We start from the raw sequence: 20,911 nt of genomic DNA, 5'->3' as shown, positions 1-20,911 counted from the left end.
TTTTTGTTGAGGAGTGGATCTTTTATAAATGCATTTTAGCATTGAAACATTACAATAGTCTTCTGTACATTGGTTCAATTAAAAAAAAAAAAGATATACGTATGCACATAGGTTTATTTAAAATGTCATTTTTGTCAAACATCTAGTAAGTCATTTGGGGCTCCCCAGTAGCGATTATGAAAAACGGTGGCCCCCTCCATCATTTAAATTGCCTGATTCTGGCCGAAACAGTTTCACTCTCAGGTTGGTGGCACAATAACTCACTGATTTAAAGGCCGCAAGAGAAAAAATGTTTATTGCTTACAAACTCAAGTACAATTGAACCCATTTATATTCCCTAAACTGCTGTTATGACATTAGTCTTAATCTTGTGGCCCCTCCAACTCAACACAAAACACACCATTGTTTCGTAAATTGTACATGTAGTCCATAAGTCTTTGCAAAGTAATTTTGCAATGACTTGGTTTAATCACATGTGCTGAATAGTAAACTCAGAGAAATTTAACTTAAACCCGTTTTTAAGGGGAAATGAAAGAAAGCAAAGTATAATTGGTCAGTAAAGAATATTTTAAATATATTGACATCAACCTATGTAATCATCACAATCCACTAGTTCTGAGAACAAAGTTAGTCTAGAATTGTGCAAAAAGCGCTCCAAAAGTGTTTACAGGCAAAACATAGACAATAAGTCTCTAGTGAACGGCTTGTGTAATAGCAAGAGCATTGCTTGGGTTTCTCAGCTGGAGGAGTCAAACAGTACAGGACAAAATAAAATCCAGTTGAGGATAAAATAATTTACATCCACAGTGCATAATCTAAACCTCATCTGAAAATTTTCAGACATTATTGCTCGCACTGTAGTACAGCAATATTACGCATCTACGAGAGGAATGGAAATTCAGAATAAACACATCCAGTACATTAACACATCTTTTGATTAACACTTGGTCCAGCACTGGCTTAAACCCAGACTGAGCTGATCTGCATTCCTAACAGGCTTGAATCAGAATCACAAGATCTTAATGCATTTCTTCAAAAAAAATGTTCAGAAGCCAGTTGCAATTTGAAGATTTTATAGAAGCTGGAAAAGGCGTTTTTGTGGTCTTTATTATTGAATACAGAGATCACGTAGAATACAGTTTTCTTTTATCATAAATATACAAAGTAAAAAAATGCACACCTTTACATATTTGCATTATCGGTACTGCTCTGAGTTAATTCATTTTCATATATGACCTAGTTTAATAATTCATTTTTTGTTGCAATCTTCTTAGGCCAGACATCACTGACATCTTTGAAAGCAAACTTGTGTACATTTGTGATTGTTCCCATGGAAGTATCTTGCACCTTGCGTTTTTGTTACGTGGATAACCAGTGCTCTCAATTAACTTTGAGGCTGGTGACGCTCTAAAGTTAGCAGCCACTGATGTGACTTATTTGTGTCCCACTCGGTAAACTGAGTAATGTAAAACAATAATTGAGGAATACAATTACATTGACAGAGTTGGTTGGTTACCAAAGCCAGCTGTCAAGATGCTGGACACAGTAACAGGAGCCTTCCAGGATGGCCGACAGTTCCTCGTAGCTCCTCTCTCTCCAAGTCGGAAGAAGTCTCTCGTTGTTGAGGGCCTGCAGTTTTGGCGTCCCTTCCCGAAGGACATGGTACAAGCAGGGCCAACGACTCTGGATCCTCAGCCTCGTGCGCCTGTCCAATGTAATGCCACGAACAATCTTCTTGGCTCTGAGCTCACGCAGAGCAGGCAGCTTCAGACAAGAGAAGACCAGGCCTCTGCTGGGCGACACGTCCAAGAACTCCAAAGAAAGCGACTCTAAAGTGTAGGAAATACCAAGATTCCACAGCGGCACCAGGATGTGTAAGGTCAGTGATTTGAGGTTAGGAAGAGATGTTGTTAGGGTCTGCAGTGTTGATGGAGTCACTCCTTTGAAGACCCAGAAGAACTTCAGCTCAAGCACTTTGAGCTGCTGGAATTGGGTGAGGAGAGACACTGACAAATCTGACCAGTCAAAGTGTAACCTCATCTTGCTGATACGGGGACAGCTCTGAGTGAGTTTGGTCAGAAGCTCCTGGAAATTGGTCACCTGTCAAAACAAATGACAGAAACAATGTAGTTTTTAGTGTTATCTTTCATCAATATTTACAATTTATGTAGAATCAATAAATACATTCTATATGAAGTTACCTGGTCCATCTTAGTGATGCTGTCCTGGTGAGAACTGGAGCTGGAGTGCACCCTGAGATCCAGAGGCTGAAGAAGTGTAAACGTCCAGTTGAGGTCTAGCTGACCAAGGTCCCTGCAGTGGACATTATCCAACAGGTGTCTTAGCAGGTCACCCCACTTATTACAGCGATCCCCCAAATCAAAGCTGGCCTTCAGTGTGAGAAGACTGGCCCGGCGCGAAATGAGATGGTGCGTGTAGAGGTGAACCCAGGATTTCCACCTCTCAAACTCCCGATTGGACACCAGCACCCCCTCTTGCCCCAGGTGGAAGACGCCTCGACGGGAATAGTCAGCAACCCGCCATAGCTTCCACGAACGAACAAGGCAACTCCAGCTCAAGCAAACCAGAGCACAGCTACATTTATCCACCTCATTCAGGAAAGACAAGACGTGTAGCTGGCACTCCACTGGCAGGAAGTTGAAAGGGAAGTAGTCATCCCCCGCTTTGCGGCGGTTGTTTACAGGAGCCAAGGGTCTTTTCCGTGGGGACATGTTGATAGCACAGAACAGTAGCCAACGGTGGAAGTCAGAATCTCCACCGGGAAGTCTTGTGGTGTGGCTTTGCCATAAATCTGTCTCTTCAGCTTAAATAGGTGAAAAGCAAAGTCATGTTAGATAGGAATTTCATTTGTTTGGTCATTGGAAAAAAAAAACACTTTTGAAAGGCCTATGTATGTTTTTACAAAGGGAATAATGTGATAGGAAGCTGCTCAACATGCGTTTGCAGTCAAATCAATATTGACCACACAGACTATGATGAATCAAATGTTTTAGTAGTTTTCTGTGCTTTTCTTTAGTGATACTGTATTGCACATACACACATTTGTGCAATTCTACGATAATCAACTCGATTTATTCTCAAATATAGGATACGTACTGTATATACTAGTTAACCACATACACGGGCTATAGTTTACCAAGATAATGAATGTATTGATCATCACTTTATATACTGCATGTCTGGTCTACACGGATTTCTGTTGACACCATTACTGCTAATAATTTAAGTCAATGTGTAGCTTCTGTAGCAGTTTACATACTTTCATAACTAATATATTTACTCCGTGTATTTACCTTTTTGGTCGAACAGGTTCGGCACTCTCAATCCAGTTTGGAAGCTAGCGTGCTAGCTGCTAGCTAATGCAAAAGAAAACAAAGGCGTTTCCGATCAAAATTATTTATTTCCTCGTTGTACCGTAAATTGAATAGAGACCCATTAGGCGTTGGTATTGGTAGCACGGAGGGGATAAAACTATTTTAAATGAAGCGGTAGTTGGCAAATTCTGTTGCGTTTGTGCGCTAATGCAGAGAGCTACGCTGCCGATGATGTCATCAAAAGCCGCCGGTTGTATTTCTACTATGCAAAGTGGAGGCCTAGAGGGCGCTCGTCGCTCAATATTGCAGCAGAGTCAAGGTCCTCAGCAGCTCCTGTGGTAGGTCGAACCTCCTGAGCTGTCTCAAAGTACAGCCTCTGCTGGGCCTTCTTCTGGACCGAGTCTATGTGGCTAGTCCATCTCAGGTCCCGAGTGATTGTGGATCCCAGGAACTTGAAGGTGTCTGTGGAGGGAATAGCATTACTGAAGGGTCTCTCCTGAAGTCAACTGTCATCTCCACGGTCTTGAGCGGGTTAAAACTACTGCTTTGTTAAAGCATCCGAGATGGGAAAATGCAGGCAAATATTTTTTAATGATGGTAGTTGGAATTTTTTTTTCAAATAAAAAGGCTGAGACAGTCCTGTATGTAGTATGTTTCCTTCTGTGCTCCACAGTACGTGTGGCCATGATGTGACATTATCTTTAGTAGGTGTCTCCATGAAAGGACATGTAAAAGCCTTGCTTCATTACCCTAAAATATTTGTACCTCCTTCCGCATCACTCCTCTGGAGATATGAAATTCTAAAAGGATGACATTTCCCTAATACTGGAACATATTTGATTTTGTAAACATGTTGTGCGACGAAAATCCAATTGAGCATTAAAAACTAGCTTCACTGTTTACAGAACAAGTAGCAAGCTACTCTACTATAATTCCTTCAAACCCAGAAACATGACAACTCCGTTACTTAAAAGCTGCGGGGAATGTCTCGTCTTGATTCGTCTAGATTCAAACATATATTAGTTTATTAGTGTGTCAGTGATTTAATAGTTAACTCCTAATTGTCATCTATTTTGACATTTGCTGAATATATTTACTTGTTTTAGTCAGCTACCCTCAACATTCGTTTTTATACCTTCATACATATCACGTATAGTATTTCACACATAGGTTTGTGTGTAATGTGTAGGGCCAATGAAGAAAAACTATTTTTCCTCAGAATTCTGACTTTAAAGTAAGAATTCTACGGTAAACTTTAAAATGTCAGGGGGTGACATGATTCTGACGGTTTTTTTTTTTCTCAGAATTCTGACTTTAAAGTGAGAATTCTGGGAATAAAGGCTGAATTCCCACTTTCTGATTCAGAATTCAACTTTAAAGTGAGAATTCTCACTTTAAAGAGAAAAAAAGTCAGAATCACGTCACCCCCTTTTTTTTCTTCACTGGCCCTACTCCTCTTCCGTAAATGTATATGTCAGCAGACACGCAATCTTTTTTTCTTTCTTAATATTGGATTCACAGAAACAACGTTGTCATGTCGACAAGCATGTTGCGTGTGTTACGTGACGCATGTTGAAGTGGACGGTTACGACGGAAGTCCGGTTTGTTTTGGTCCAGCCCACAATGACCAGCCCGCATCTTGGCTAACCAATCAAGAGAGGAAATTGGCGTACGTGAGTCATGTGACCACACCCTCCACCACCCTGCCCTTCCATCTTCGGTGTAAATCCAGCGGACGATCGCGTCTCACTCATTCCCAAGCAGTATTTCTACGTTTGCAGCTGCTGTCTCGTTTACAAAGCCCGAACGTCACATTGCTCTTTGTCGCAATTTTCCAAGTTAAAATTGAGAAAAACGATAGTCTACTGCTTGAAAATAAATTATATAACGAGTCAACGAATCCTTCCATTTTGAGAGTGAATACTTAGTTGAGGGATACAATTCGACGTAGACTCTTTTTTTATTTTTGAGTATTTTGTTTAAAAAGCTAAAATGAAGACTAAATTTATCAACGGGGTTTCCTCTTCCCCCTCCATGTCGCTGGGTTTGCTGGTAACAGAGAATGCCTTGCAGGTTCAGCCCGATGCTCAGGAGGACTGCAAGGAGCTGGTCCGCCTCGAGACTCCAGACCAGGACACACGATTAAATGCTTACCACTGGTGCAAAGAATTTCTCAATGGGGCCTGGAAAACACTTGCGGAGGACGACTTTGAGATCACCATTATAAGGTACGTCTCGTTGTTTTTTTCTGTCGTTGATTACAAAGGCGCATCTTTGCAATTGTGCACTCTGACACAGTGAGAGCAAATCTGCTTTTAAAATGAAATTGAAATTTCTGTGCCGTGCACATATATTGTAATCTGATTGAAACAGTCGCGTTTATTTATTTATTTATTTATTTATTTATTTATTTATTTATTTATTTATTTATTTATTTATTTATTTATTTGCAGTTTCCCCACAGAGGGGTCTTAATGACTTTGATAGTCCTATAAATGTATAGAGGCCATTCCAGAATTGGGACAATTTTGGTTTGGCACATTTAGTGGATGGGCCATTTATTTGACACTTTATGTTTTCAAGAAAAACAGCAATCAATTCCTCTGGCTCAACAATCAGTGCCTTTTATTTTTTTAAACAGGGATGTATTAGTCAAGTCATGTTTTGTTGTGTTTGCTGTGCAATCTTCTTAAGGCTCGGGACATTTGAGGGAAAAAAAAGTCCCAAAAAAGATTGCAGAATAAATTATTCATTGTATTAAATTTCACAGTGTTTTGAATCAGTACATTGCTTTGCGATAACAGCGTTGAAAATACTGATAGAATTGTTTTTGCTAGACTGCTACGCTGACTGGTCACGAACTAACATGGCTCATATCATTTTAAAATGAGTAACATGGTTGCATTGGTTTAAATGACAAACTATTTTGACTAAAACATTACAAAAAATAAAGCACGGACAATCATCAGGTCAACAGATGATCAGAGAAATACCCCTTTTCCTTCTTTTTTTTTAGTTAATCTGGTGATTTCATTATTTTACATGTACCATCAAATGCTCACGACTCAGGTAATGACGAATCACAGCTCAGCTTGCGAATGTCACCTGACCTAAACCATAAAACAATTTAATCACAAACTAGAAAGAAAGAAAAATAGCACAAGTGCTGGATCTGGTTTGTGCTCCCAACCCCATAATGCAGCATTGCTATTGGTTCTTTGTAATCTGTAAATCTAAAATGTATGTGTCTTCCAGGGGTGGACTGAGTAACAAGCTCTTCCTGTGCAGCCTCCCAGACAGTGTGGACACTATTGGGGACGAGCCAAGGAGCATCCTGCTGCGCCTTTATGGAGCCATCCTGCAGGTGGGTGTCTTTATTATTGTAATTTGTCTAACAGCTCACGGCTTTCTCATTCTTACACACCGTTAAAAATGAGATACTACTCTTGTATCTGCTCAAACAGTATTTGGTTGCCAGACGACAAACAAATGGCGATCACTGTAGCAATGTGATGGGGGACAGAGAGAAAAGGTGGAAGGGTTTTGTGGTACTGTGTGTGTGTTTGTGTGTGCGCGTGCGCACGCGGGTGTTTGTCTGAAGGTCATAAGCTGATGATAGTGTATGCATGCATGAGCAGTGATGCCTTCACTCCTGTTGTGTCTGTGTGTTTACGCACGTGTTAGCCATTGTCGTACATAGTGATGTACCCCCATGGCTGTACATGCATGTGTTCTTTGCCGTAGGCTTCCAAAAGGAGCCTGCCTTGGGCACTCTTGTTCCCCTGTTGAACCCACCAAAAGTCACGGTACAGTATGAGATCTCTGAAAATCTCAGACTAATACAAAGTCGTATTACACACTCGTGCAGCACAAGCCTGAGTGCCAACACTAATAAGTTACAGTGCAGTGAGAAAACAAAAGTGTTAAATATCTCTCCTATCAATTTGTATTTTCTTCTAAACTTCCAAGTGATTATACTCTGGCAAGTCACCTGGAACAACATTTGCAAGATATTCAAAGCTAGGGGGCATATGATGAATAAAAAAAACTTCATTTTAAGGGGGCTTCAACAACATCCATGCTCACGAACGGACAGATAGATGACATGTATGAACGATTAAATACATAAATGTATACATCGGACACCGCGGTAGATGCAATAGATACCCGTGATTAAATAAATAAAGGACAGCAAGATGAAAGTGTCAATATATCAATAAACAAGTTTAAATAAATAAGCATAAATAATATCCCACATTCACAATGCACTTTGCAATATTTTTTCACTTGATTTTTGCGAAAAAAGTTGCGGCTTATAGTCCGAAATTTACGGTACAAAAAAAGCACGGGGGGTGGGTGCTACTTGAAGGCTGAAGTTAGGGATACTGGGCTAATTCCTGTGTTACCTCTACAAGAGGAATGCTTGGACAGTTGGACACAGCTTCTGGTTGTGGTTTTCCCATTGTTTATGTGCAAATTGTCATGCACGTGAACACACACACACACACACACCTACACACACGCACGTACACACGCACGCAGCTGCATTTTAACAGGACCCCCTTTTCTCTCTCTCTTTCTTTTTTTTCTCTTTCTGCTCCAAAGAAAGCCACACCCACAGTAAAGCATATTTTGATAAATAGGCGCTTAGCAATAATTAAGATTTCAAATGGTAATACTTACCTACACTTGTCATAAGGTTTCTTTGTTCAAAAATGTGTTGATATTTTTATGAAGAAGCACTGACACAATGACTGAAAACAAAAAAGAATCCCATTTGACATATTATTTAAGTTAAACGCCATTTTTTGTGGTTGTGCCTAATAGATTCCGCATCAATGAGACCTAAACTAGTCAATAGCTATGGATATGATAATGACTCTAATCTAAACTTGGCTTTTATTGCTGGAGATGTAGGAGAGCAGAGACACTGTGTCCTTCACCAAGGTAACAGCAGCCATCTTCTGCGAAAGTGTCTCATTTCAGGACTTAGTGATGTTTAATCATAAGCTAACACGATTAAAGGCGTTTGATTTCACTGCCACGGTGCACAGCTACTAATGATTAAACAAACTTTACTTACGCCGCTGATGGCGTTTCTCAGCAATGGAGGTATGCGAATGGAATATTGTACCAGGAGTAAATTCATAAAATCGATGTTGATCGTTTTAGCTCAGCTTCAGTAAATACTTTCAATAAGGTCGGGTCGGAAAGCACACCGTGATAGTTCTTTATCGTTCTCTTGAGTTATGTACGAAACAGCCAAGAGAGAGTGTGTGTATGTGCGTGAGGAGGCGTGTGTGTGTTTGTGCGAGTGAATTCATATTGTATTATCTGCGCCATACGCATGGCTCACTTTGAATGCTCATGGATGGTTTGTCATGTATTCATGGATAGTTCTTCCTCTTTCTTTTGTTGATAGATGTCCTGTAATAAAGGGGAATCTCAACAGTCAAACAAAGAGAATCACTTTCAAGTAAGTAACAGAAAATGGTGCCAATGTACAAGCATGTTCCTATGTTTATCGAAAACCCATTCGATAATCAATGCCCTTCTTCGGAACCCTGTGGGTGGTTGCGCTTACGTTCTAATTCAAAACCTCAACAGCCTCAGGGAATGATTTGTAATACTTCTCAAGAAATGAATTCTGTTTGGAACAATAGGGAGTGGATGATTTGTAATAGTTCTCAAGAAATTAAATCTGTTTAGCACAATAGGCAGTGGATGACCAATCAAGTTGGTTTACAAAGAAGGCCCATGAATGAGTTCAGTTCAAGATAGCAGCTTGAGGCACCCGCAAGCCTCACAATGACCTCTTAGTCACTCTGACCTCTCAATTGTGAGGGCGCTCCATCATGTGATTGGAATGAAGTCATTAGATTCTGGGATAGAATGGTAACAGCATCAACTTTTTTCTTTTGTTTACCATTCATTAGCCAAACACACACTGGTAGCATGCATTACAAACACATACGGTATAAATTGATTTTTGTAGTACACTCCAGTTTTTGCCAGTTTCAATACCTTGTTCAAGGGCATCTGAATAGTTTGAAGCAAACTAACATCTCGACATTCTAGAGATAAATTAACCTTGATCGTCTGCAGTGTCTGGTCCAGGTAAATCCTATTTGTCTTAGACGGAATGACATTGCGCTAATCGTTTCGGGTTATAGCCGTGCAGCATGGTGCAGTATCTGCTTCCACTTTGTTGGCCAAGTTGTCTTTAGACTTGCACACATGTAGATCAGTGTTGCATAACACCAACTCAGAGGTCGTATTTGCGGCCTTGTCAGATCCGACCCACATTGACTTTTAGGTCCCCAGGGTCTGATATTTGACATCAGCTCAACTTTCAGTGTCAAAATTAGTATGTGTGAGGAGGTGTGGGTAATTGACTGGCATAGTTCTGTCTTTAAAAAAAAAACAAAAAAAAAAAACAACAGAAAATATTTTTGTGAACCTTTATTACTTTGGTGGAAGTTTGTTTGCCCATTTAATCAGAACAAGGAAACTAGACTTATATATGATGGATGAAGAAACGAACTGGCCAACTATGCTTAATTGGCAAGACGTAAGAGTTTAGAACAGAGCACGGTGCAGCCATAGATGTACAACTCAACTTAAATTGTATCCTTAGGCTGATATAATTACGTAATTAATGGTAAGATGATTATAAGATATCATGTACACTGGAGATTTGAAAATGCACGTGATCAGCTCTGCATAAGGGTATTACATAAGAGCGGAGAGCTTACTCTGCTGTTTCAATGAGTGTCCTGAAATAAGCAGTGTGTATGATGTTTATTCAATAAATGCAACCCATGCAACAGAATAAATTACTCTACACTGGACCCAATTAGTTGTATTTTCATTGATTTAGTCATTCAAGAGCCATTTGTTGAATGGACATACATTTTAGTTTATTTTAATCTATGGCTATTTTCTTGCCATTGTATTCCAGGTCAAATGCCAATTAATACAAATGTTAGACACTGCACATTTCTCTTCTTTATCCAGTATATCTTTGTGGAATTGTTAGCGTTTGGTTGAGAATTATTGTCCTGCAGTTTTCTGAGTGTCTTTGTTAGATATATGTTGAGAAAAAAAATAAATAACGTAAAGCAGGTTGAGTATTTTTGTGGATGCATTTCAAGTGTAATTTGGATCATATTTATTGGTGGTGGTTTGGCGGTGTGCTTCATATGCTACACACTGTGGCTCAATTGCAATAACTATTACAAGATTTATTATACTCATGCTTCTTGCTTGTTGTTGCTGCTTGACAATTTGCTAGTTTGAGATTGTAACGCATTGCTTAGAGTCAACCATCATCAAAACAGACGTGTCAAAATAACTGATACCAAATTCTCAATGACCCCTTTGACAAGCTGTCATCGTTTTTTTGGTTTGTACTTGAAATTAATTCACAAAAGTGGATCAATCATAATACTTTTACCTGTCTTCTAGAGTTCTTCTGGATACATTTGTACCTTTAGAGAAAATGAAAATGTCATGATCTATCAATTATTGTCCACGTGCTGCAAGTGATCCAGTGTAAAAAGATTTGGCGTGCCGGTTTAAGGGCTCACAAGGCAGAGCTGTTTCCTGTAAGACAAGGACATCTACAGGCTTACTACATTCCCTGGCTGGTGGCCAAAGAACCCAGTAGTCATCCTAATGTTCTGCAGCCATTCATCTCAAGGGTATTCTCTGAAATCAAAGTTAAAAGTGGTAGCATTTTGCAAATTGCTAATTAGTAAACTGACATTGCTACTTTTCAGTGAGCAATGGCTTTATTTTCATATGCCCTGTAGACAACTAAAGCTCTCAAGACATTGCAGTTCGTCAATGAATATTAATTAGATGTGAAATGGAGCTATTAAGGAGAACCAAGATGCTTTTTTTTTTTTTTTTTTGCTGTTAACCGTGGTCTCTGGTGGAGTTCATCGAGTACGCCGGTGTGTGAGATTTGTGTGTTACCAAGATAAAGGAAAAAAGACGAGGCTGTCTACTTTGCTTCAGAAGCTTCTATGGTGATTGGTGCTGTCAGTGGGCCAAGGCTTTTTGGAAGTTTTAATCCATCTGCTGCGTTTCCCGCACAACTCTGTTGAGCAAATCCAACTCCCCAGCAAGCACAGAATATTTGTCTTTGACTCCATTCTCCAGCTTTCTCCTCCATCTTGTTTTTTTACTTCAGCCTGTATCAGATATATCCCTTAATATATAATAAATATGCATATCTAATACAAAACAAAACATGTATTTTCTTGAACACTACTTGAGCATTTGGTATTAGGGTTAGGGTTTGTTTTGATATGCCCTACAAAGATAGCTGTAGAAAATGAAGACGACAAATAAATGTCACATTATTAAGTAAACTGAAACTTGCATGAGATGAAAAAAAAGTTAAATTCTGCAAGACAATAATATTTATACTGAATAAGATATACGCACATTAGATAACGACGGTATTAAGATGAGAATGTTTCACAAAATCTGCTTTTACTTGAACTTGTGAAAAGTAGACTCAAACAAGGTGAGTTAAATGTTGAAACAATGAGTCGTGATTTTTGGCTCGTTCCATCAGCGATTTGAATCACTGGTATGATTTGTTTTGCCGAAAGACTACATCTTGTTTTATTTATCCTCTCGGTTTTCTAAATGTCCTGTTTTTGTTTCCTTGGTGGTGGATCATTTTGTCAGCGGACGTTGTTTGACCTGTTTGTTAAGGCAGGGTCAGACTTCGGCAGTAATTACTTACGTTTATTGCATGTCTGTTTCAGGGCGCAGAGGCCATGGTCCTGGAGAGTGTGATGTTTGCAATCCTGGCAGAGAGGGAATTGGGACCTAAACTCTACGGTATTTTCCCTCAGGGACGACTGGAGCAATATATGCCTGTAGGTTACCATTTATTGCTAACGTGTTACGTTTGAATGGAAAGTTTGGAAATGTTACCCTTGCGCTCTGAGGTCAAACTTATGTTCTTGTTAGCTGAAATAAATGCAGATTTCACTCAATTTGGTTGTATGGAAACCAGAACTTGATGACCACTTGCACACTCTGAGGATTAAATCAAATAGCTCGTCTTGCAAAATATTCCGTTTATATTCGCACTTTCAGAGAAGTATATATTATGTTTATAATTTTGGTTTTGTAGTGGTTGGAGTTTGCAGCATTTTAGAACTTCACTTCATCATGTGGAGAACTGTGTCTAGAATTTGAATGGCTACGCTTGTATTCGATTTGCTTTTAATTTTGTAGCCAGTCTGTGCATATTAGAGAACATAACTCCCTGCTTTTAATTCAAATGTATGACTGTATGTATTGACAGAGCCGTAAGCTGGAAACATGCGAGCTGAGTGACCCAAGCATTTCGGCTGAGGTTGCAGAGAAAATGGCCAAGTTTCATGGAATGAGAATGCCGTTCAACAAGGAGCCCAAATGGTTGTTTGGAACCATGGACAAGTAAGTTACTAAACTAGCTCGTGAATTTTACTGCCCCTAATTGAGACAGAGCTGGTGTCATTCATTGTCCGGATGCTTTTTCTCTGAAGTACTCAAATGTATTCATTATTGTCATATTTTAATTCAAAATCCAGGGCTTTTAGTTATATCATGTTTGTGGAATTTGAATTAAGCAGCATGTCATTTTCAGTCAACAGCAAGCTGCAAAATGGCTGCCTTCTGAGATTCAAAACAAGTAGATTTTGCCGCTTAATACATATTTCACAAAAGTGATATTAATCACAATGCTATGTTTAAGTTAGTGAGAGTGAATAAAATATACTTTTTTTAACTTTAGAATTACACTCTTACTGCTGTTACAATTTGTTTTTCAATATATTAAAGGATTAGTACCAATATGACAGTTATAACTATACTAAATGTGTATTTTATATCTTCTTTAACATAGGCTATGGCTATAACATATTAGCTGTCCAGTAGTTTTCCTACATGACATGGTTCTGGAAATAGTACTCAGCAAGTAGGCTGGTCAAAATAGTACAACCTCAACATATTAGCTGTCCAGTAGTTTTCCTACATGACATGGTTCTGGAAATAGTAATCAGCAAGTAGGCTGGTCAAAATAGTACAACCTCAACATATTAGCTGTCCAGTAGTTTTCCTACATGACATGGTTCTGGAAATAGTACTCAGCAAGTAGGCTGGTCAAAATAGTACAACCTCTAATTACCCCGCTGGTCTCCTTTTTTGTTGTAAAACCAGTTTTTGCAAACTCAGTTGATACAATTCACAAGACTACACCACTTTTACGTCCAGCCAAAGTCAACATTCCCCACTTTTAAAGATAACATGCCTAGATTCCGATAACTTCATTGATATCGTGCTGTACTTCCGTTCGAACTGACTCAAAGTATGTCGAGTTGGTGTTTACAAAGATTACGCGTGTCACTGTGTAGTGACAAAGTCCAGTGTCCTGTTCCACTTTTCAGCACGGAAAATTCCAAAATAGAGCTTTATGACATGTGACGTACCCATATTACTCGTCACGCGGCATGATATCTGTTTCATTTTAGATCAGTTAGTGCAAATATGATGTCATATTTTTTTTATGTCAAGATGAATAAATTGCAATTTTATTTGTTATGACTAAATATTAACATATTACTACACAGATGTAATTGTAACATAAAAAATAATTCTGTTGGTTTACTTAAAATTGTAATTGAGATGAATTAAATTAAATCACATGATTCAGGTCTGCATTTAAGCCAAATGTATTCCAACAATGCTGTTTGTATAAGTTTCTAGAATTACCAAAAGCAAGACCCTCTTTGGATCGCAGCACTATCTTCATAAAGGCTTTGTTGTCATGAGGTCACCACTGACATTCATTCTCAAAAGTTCAAAATATGTCCTAATAACTTTTTTACCTTTCTGTGTGTGACATCCACTTGCAAGTATTGAGAGATTCCTGGTGCCTCTTTTATAATATGCTGTGCGCTGACTGACATAATTCATATGTGAAGTGAATATTTCTCTGCGTTTGTCACCAGGTATTTAAGCCAAGTCATGAGGCTCAACTTTACTCGAGAATCTCACTTGAGGCGCTTCAACCGCTTGCTTGGCTACAACCTACTCCAGGAGATGGATTCGCTCAAGTAAGTTGTTTGGTGTTAAGTAGGTATGTGAAGGTAGTGCTCTCGCTGCTAGAAAAAATGGAAAGAAACGTCAAGTAAGCGATGATATACTGGATGGTGTTATATTTTCCTCTTCACAGATGACCTTTCCAACACAGATTGTTGGTTGTCAGTCAGTAAAACAAACCAAAAAGAAGTCTCTATCATATAATTTATAAAATGTGGCTAAAGCATAACACAGGTTTTGCGAAGTGGGCTACTTGACATATTTTTTTTCTTTGTTCCAGGTCTTTGCTGGAGTCCACTCACTCCCCAGTGGTGTTTTGCCACAATGATTGTCAAGAAGGTAAGATTTGTGCAAAATAATGTCAAATCTACATTGCAGTGACAAACAGATAGAAATATAAAACGTTTTTGTTTTAGGAAACATCTTGTTACTTAAAGGCGACCATCAGTCGGACAAGCAGAAGCTGATGCTCATTGACTTTGAGTACAGCAGCTATAATTACAGGTATCTTTTCACTAATTCTAAATAGAAGCCATTCAAGTTCATAACCTTGTATGCTTAAATATATAGAATGAAATGTTTTTGTTTTGTTTTATGTATTGTTTTAATTTAAGTTGCAAATCAGTATTTTTTTTTTCTGCCAAAAATCTGTATCAGAATCAGCTTCAAAAAGTACATCTCAGTCTGGCCCTGTCTATAAAGTCAGGATTCTCTCAATTTCTAAAATAGCTAATTCTCTCAGTTCCTTTAAAAAACAAAGTCAACACCTTTCCAAATATTCTTTGAAAACCTGAAGAGTCATGTACGTTTTAGCATAAAATTATACCGATACTCATTCTGTCTGCAGTATTGAAAGACAACTGTCAACTTCCCTCATTCTCTCAAGTTTATACTCTTATTTAACTTGCTGTGCAGCTACAAATATATGTGCATGCTGATAGAAACAAAATGTTCAAAAACCTCAACCTACTCAGCAGAAATGAGGAAAAAGAACACTACCTGGCACAAAGCCTGGATGGAATCAATACATCCTCCCGGCAGTCATAATTCATGGCCACTAAGTGCTTGCGATGTCGAAATCGTGTCTGCAGTTGTTATGTAACCATAACTTGACAAGCCAGCGAGAGCAAGCAGTTTGGAAGCATAGAGCGACAGTATCTAGAGCCTGATGCAATGACGATGCATTATGCTTGCCGTGCTGCGTTTAAAGACTCGACAGCCTGGTCGTCCTTGAGCGCTTGTTTATCATTCTTTACGGATTCCAAGGGTAAACCGAATCGCTTACACTAGTCTCGAGTCAGACTGAATAGGAGACAAAGCTCGCATTTTCTCCCACAGTCCTTTCGCCCCATCCCCCAGCTGCCCCCACTCCACTCTCACACAGCCCCTTTGAGGCTCCTCATATACTGTGGTCATGTGACCTACTGTACACAAATGGCATACCACACACACGTAGTATGTTTGTCCACGATGAAACACATTCATTAGGATTTGTCATTTTATATCATAAAATTGAGATGTAAACACAGTTTAAATATAACAAACTATACCACTGGGCATACAGGAACAAAATTGTGTTAACGTTTGGCTTAGTCACGTAGTGTAGCTGATGTTCTCGGAGGTTTTGTCGCTATCACAGGTGCAGGACACTTTTTGGGATTCCAAACAAAAATGTAAAACGGCTTCAAAAAACTCATCTTTGTATAAATGGTACATTCCCTGTTGCATACAGCAGCAGCTTTTGCTTTGCACTATGTAATGAAAAGCATTTTATTATTATGATTATTAGTATTATTAGAACATTTCCAATCCAGCTTTGCACTATGTAATGAAAAACATTTAATTATTATGATTATTATGATGATGATGATAGAACTTTATTCATCCCACAGCGGGGAAATTTACTTGTCACAGCAGCGTACAAAAGTGCCAAATTTAAAAAAGGATAAATAACAGACAAGTGCCACTAGTAGCGGTAGAGACGAAAGACAATTTTATCAGGCGCCAGACTGTCCATAATTAGTTTTTTGTTTCCGTTTGGTTGAATCTTCTCTGAAATTAGCCTACTGTGTTACATCTGCTGTGATTCTGTTGATGTGAAGAGCACCAAGCCACAGGGCTTCAGTGCAGGGAGCCGAACAACAAAGAAGTGAACCTCAATGGAAAAACATGATCTTCTGCTCTCCTTAAGTGGAGGAAAGTGCAGGAAAACACACACCAGTTGGCGGTCAGTAACATGCTAATCTTTAGAGCTAGCGATACCCTTGCCCCAAGAGAAAAACACAAATAAAAACCGAAATAATGTCTGGTCCCCCAACTCCATACGTGGAAAATTTGGCATTTATTAGGATATATTGCTGTCACAAATTCTCTGAAATAATATATCCACTGTGAGCCCTTTCATATAAATCGGTCGCCTTATCATTATTTTCATTTTTTGCAGGGGTTTTGATATTGGTAACCATTTCTGCGAATGGATGTATGACTACAACTGTGACGAGTTTCCTTTCTTCAAAGTGAACGCTCAGGCTTATCCTTCCAAAGCTCAGCAGGTGAGTTGTCATGAATATTTTGATTTCCGCATCAAATACTGATTTAACCAAATTTGTGACGTCTCGGCACAGCTCCATTTCATTGAAAATTACCTACGTGCGTCTGACCAAGGATTTGAAAACTTAAGTCAAGAGGACCAAATGAAAATGAAGGAGGACCTTTACATGGAGGTTAATAGGTTAGTGAAGTGACCGCATCCCAGACTCATTGGATCGGGAATGTTTAAAACAAGTGTCTGGGTGTTTTGCAGGTTCTCCCTTGCATCTCACTTCTTTTGGGGTTTGTGGTCTATCATCCAGGCCCGTCTATCCACCATCAAGTTTGGATATTTGGTGAGTGATGCAATTTAACCCTAACTTTTACATTTTTATTTTATTAAGAAAGGTAATCAAACATGAGACAAAAATAAACAGTGAGCACAATTGACTCGACGAGTGGGGCAGTTGATGTTTTTGTTAAGAACTGGTCGGCATAGGTCAGGTCAGACTGCCATGTCAACAATTATGTCAAAATGTCTGCGTGTTGGACTTCGGTGCATTGCGCTCTAATTTGTGTGTCATGCACTCATGAACGCAATAGACCAAGGTCTAACATTTTTCAGTTGTCAAATCAATGAGTGAACAGCTACAGTCACAATGGCTGAAGTCGATATCCCAAATTTCTGCGGCAACAGAAGCAAGGAAGTAAAAGGTGGTCTCTGATTGGCTGTTGTAGCATTGCATTAGCGACGTTTACTGGATTATGGCTGTGGAACGAGGCATGATTGAGAATCACACACACACACACACACACACACACACACACACACACACACACACACACACACACACTTGATCATTGTAACTGACCTGAAATTTATTGCAATCATCACAGAATCACCCAGGCCTAGTTTTGTGTAGCTTTACTGAAATAATGCAAATTATTTAATATGTAAATTTACTACACTGACAGTGAATGATATACCAAAATGTCTAATCTGTATTTTCCTGAAAATCTTCTTCCTTGTAGGAGTATGCCCAGGAGAGATTTGACGCCTACTTCCAGCAGAAGAAAATGTGGGGTGTCTAATAGAGCAAAAAAGTTGGACAACCTTCTGAGCTGAGCGAGGTCATAGTAGCTGATCCAGATTCCATGCTTTACTTACACTCTGCCACAAGAGTATATGCTGGCTGCTGTTGGTACCGGCGGTGCCCGATTGAATCACGAGTCTAGGTGCTCCTTCGCACCCCAAATTCCGCTGCAGCTCAAAAAAGTTCATCTGCTTACTGACAAATAATCTTGTCAGGCCTATCTCCGCTTCCGCATTGCTGAGTGAATAAACTAATATACAGTATGCTATGACTGAAGCAGGTTGAAAATGGATTTCAGTTGAAGCTAGACTGGACATATTAACATTGCATCAATGTATATGTATTGATCATTCTGTGGGAAAGAGCCAAAACGTGAACTTCTTGTGATAGATTTCTGCTTACTTAAGCATCCAACTATGTATATTATATATAAACCTAAAAGTACCAGTAACCTGGCCTTCTCTGTTACTAATGGACTGTCTTACTGGTGAGATTATCACTTGACATTATACAGTTGGTAAACATGCAATTTTAGATTGTCTTGACACTATTTGATAAGTTTTTTTAGGCCAGGGAAAGGGATTGTGTTGAATTTTCACGTGTATGAATTGCTCTGACTTGAACGCGATCCGATTCAAATCATCAATGTGAAACCGTCTTATCTTATATAACGGCACGCAAAATCAAACATGGCTCCTCACGCAGCGAGGCACACTTTGGCTAAATGTGAATAATTAATACGTGAATAAGCAGTGCCAGTAGTGACAGCTAACCAAAACGACAACATTCCATCTTATGCGTTATGACCTTGATAACTCGTTTTGTTTTTGAATATGAAAAATCAAAACTTATTGCAAAATTGTCAATGCCCATAAGAGCCGTCAAAGAAATCAAAACAAAAGTACTACTAATCTTGGAGAATACATTTTTTGAAGGTCATCATCAGTAGGCATCTGCTTGACTTCATATTTTATATTCACTGTCAAAATGCTTTATATTTGATGTACTGTACTTTAAAAAGTTCATGAACTTAGATCGCTTCACAAATGCATTAGATCACCATCTATCGTTATGAAGTGCTTTTAAGATGAGAAATTGAACGCTTCAGAGAAGTCGGCTAGCATTCGACCATTAAAACTAATTTTCATTTCAGGAGTTCAAGAAAGTAATATTTATATATAGGATTAAAACGATCATTTTAAACTCCTTTAATTGTGAGCAGCTACTCTAACAACATTTGACTCGCAAAGTATGTATAGTGACCGACCGTTTTAATTGGCAACCCTTCATTAATTAAGCTTACATTGGGTGGTGGTCTAATAAATTTATTTAGCTATCTAAACAGCAATCGACAGTTGTGTTTGCCTTGAGGGCCACTCAGTTTGATTTTGGAAAACCCCACAAATGTGACCCTGTGAAGTGTACCGTTGGTATTACCTCATATTGTTTATGTTAAGAGTCATGGTTCTTAGTATATGTGAGTTACACAGACTATACGGAAATGATTCTCATCGTCATCTTCTACTGTGTTCTGCCAGTTGTCCCATGCTGGAACTTTGTGTTTGAATGTCCAGTGTAGCACTTTTGATCTTAAAGGACTGGAGAGAATTTTTTTTTTTAAGTACTTCAGTGCTGAACTGGGACTCATTTGAGTAGTTTTGTTTTGCGTTGTTTGTTTTTTCATTTTACTTGACTATTATCCTTCATTTTGTTTAACTTATGTATTATATTTGTAGTTCAGTGATTTGCAGATGCATCAGAATATTGTCCATAAGACTAAAAAAAAACATTTGAGGTGTTTTCACATGAAAGTATGAGTCAAGTATTATTATTTTGTTACCTTCAACAGAATGTCTGCTAGTTTTTGGTTTGTTTCACATTGCTTTATACATCCTTATATACAGTAAGAAAGAGCTCTATGCCTTCACTTCACTTTGGGCATGTATTGAATTGATTAAAATTATGAATGAAATTGCTTGCGTTTATCTGGCCAAGGTCCTGCAAACTAACAAGTGCCACAAACCTTGAACGTCATTAAGTCAAACTAATACAACATGCAATTAGTCTTTAATTGGACAACTACAATGAGACCAAATTTCTTACCCTTGTTCCAGGTAACTCCCATTTGAAATTTGTGGTTTGGACCAAACCTAAAGTTGAGGGTAGATCTTGGCCTACCACACCAAACAATTTACAAGTTCATGCCTATAGAGGTAAACCTCTTAATTGCTTCACTGGTTCCTGTCAGTGTGTTTTTAATTTTAGACTGTATATAGCTTTGTCTTTTTTTTTTTCTTTCAATCATGCTAAACATTTCTATGTTATGTAAAAAATAATAATAATTATAATAATCTCTTATTGCTGCATATACATGTTCATTCTGGGCTAACGTGCTCCAATAGAAACAGAATTGAAGTAACACGTTCAGTTACAATGTTCAATAACTGATTATTATTCTGGTTGATAATACACATTATGGATTTGATGAAATTCACGACAACACTATCGGTAATTAATCCTTAATGCAAAATTGAAAAATAAAGTTCAACTACTGCATTATGGCAAGCATGAACCTCACTTGTATTTCTGCTTTGCACAAATAAAAAGAAATGCAAAAACTATGATGGCGGTGGCAGTATTTGTTTTGGTTTTTGTCCTTTGGTTGAGCTAAATAATCTAATTCAAACAATGTGCTTGCCCTGGGAAAAGCATTCACTTGCAAGTACAGTTTGTCTTCTACTGCTTTACAACTGCTGTTAGAATAAACTTAGCAACAAAGGTAAAGGCAACATTTTTTTTTTTTTTTATATATATATATATATCTGGTGTATGAGATCATGTTAC

General features: G+C 38.5%; 2 protein-coding genes across 3 annotated transcripts; one reads left to right on the top strand and one right to left on the bottom strand.

The window, feature by feature from the left end:
• Window positions 1-267: 267 nt before the first annotated feature.
• Window positions 268-3,590, bottom strand: si:dkey-12e7.1 (uncharacterized protein LOC557553 homolog). Its single transcript, XM_049724131.2, has 3 exons — window positions 3,315-3,590; window positions 2,202-2,824; window positions 268-2,100 (listed from the first exon to the last, which is right to left on the bottom strand). The coding sequence occupies exons 2-3, from the start codon at window positions 2,730-2,732 to the stop codon at window positions 1,513-1,515; spliced, it is 1,119 nt and encodes a 372-aa protein (XP_049580088.1). The 5' UTR covers window positions 2,733-2,824; window positions 3,315-3,590; the 3' UTR covers window positions 268-1,512.
• A 1,456-nt stretch (window positions 3,591-5,046) lies between these two features.
• chka (choline kinase alpha) lies at window positions 5,047-20,688 on the top strand. Of its 2 annotated transcripts, XM_049724129.2 has the most exons (12): window positions 5,047-5,563; window positions 6,591-6,699; window positions 8,758-8,811; window positions 12,119-12,232; window positions 12,667-12,800; window positions 14,354-14,458; window positions 14,725-14,783; window positions 14,861-14,948; window positions 16,888-16,996; window positions 17,069-17,175; window positions 17,248-17,329; window positions 18,006-20,688. In XM_049724129.2, exons 1-12 carry the CDS (start codon window positions 5,328-5,330, stop codon window positions 18,063-18,065), a joined length of 1,257 nt encoding a protein of 418 aa, XP_049580086.1. In that variant the 5' UTR covers window positions 5,047-5,327; the 3' UTR covers window positions 18,066-20,688. The 2 variants fall into 2 exon arrangements, with proteins under 2 accessions (XP_049580086.1, XP_049580087.1); XM_049724130.2 differs by lacking the exon at window positions 8,758-8,811.
• Window positions 20,689-20,911: the final 223 nt, after the last annotated feature.

This window comes from Syngnathus scovelli, chromosome 6 (assembly GCF_024217435.2).
Source record: "Syngnathus scovelli strain Florida chromosome 6, RoL_Ssco_1.2, whole genome shotgun sequence".
Lineage (NCBI taxonomy): Eukaryota > Metazoa > Chordata > Actinopteri > Syngnathiformes > Syngnathidae > Syngnathus > Syngnathus scovelli.
Note: the sequence above shows the minus strand (reverse complement) of the source record. Positions and strands in the feature narration are given on the sequence as shown.

Excerpts from the sequence above, each read along its gene's own strand:
- si:dkey-12e7.1 (XM_049724131.2), bottom strand. The coding sequence starts at position 2,732 with ATGTCCCCACGGAAAAGACCCTTGGCTCCTGTAAACAACCGCCGCAAA. Across the intron at positions 2,101-2,201 it reads GCATCACTAAGATGGACCAG|GTGACCAATTTCCAGGAGCT; the intron begins GTAACTTCATAT and ends TTGTTTTGACAG.
- chka (XM_049724129.2), top strand. The coding sequence starts at position 5,328 with ATGAAGACTAAATTTATCAACGGGGTTTCCTCTTCCCCCTCCATGTCG. Across the intron at positions 5,564-6,590 it reads TTTGAGATCACCATTATAAG|GGGTGGACTGAGTAACAAGC; the intron begins GTACGTCTCGTT and ends TGTGTCTTCCAG. Across the intron at positions 14,784-14,860 it reads CCACAATGATTGTCAAGAAG|GAAACATCTTGTTACTTAAA; the intron begins GTAAGATTTGTG and ends TTTTTGTTTTAG.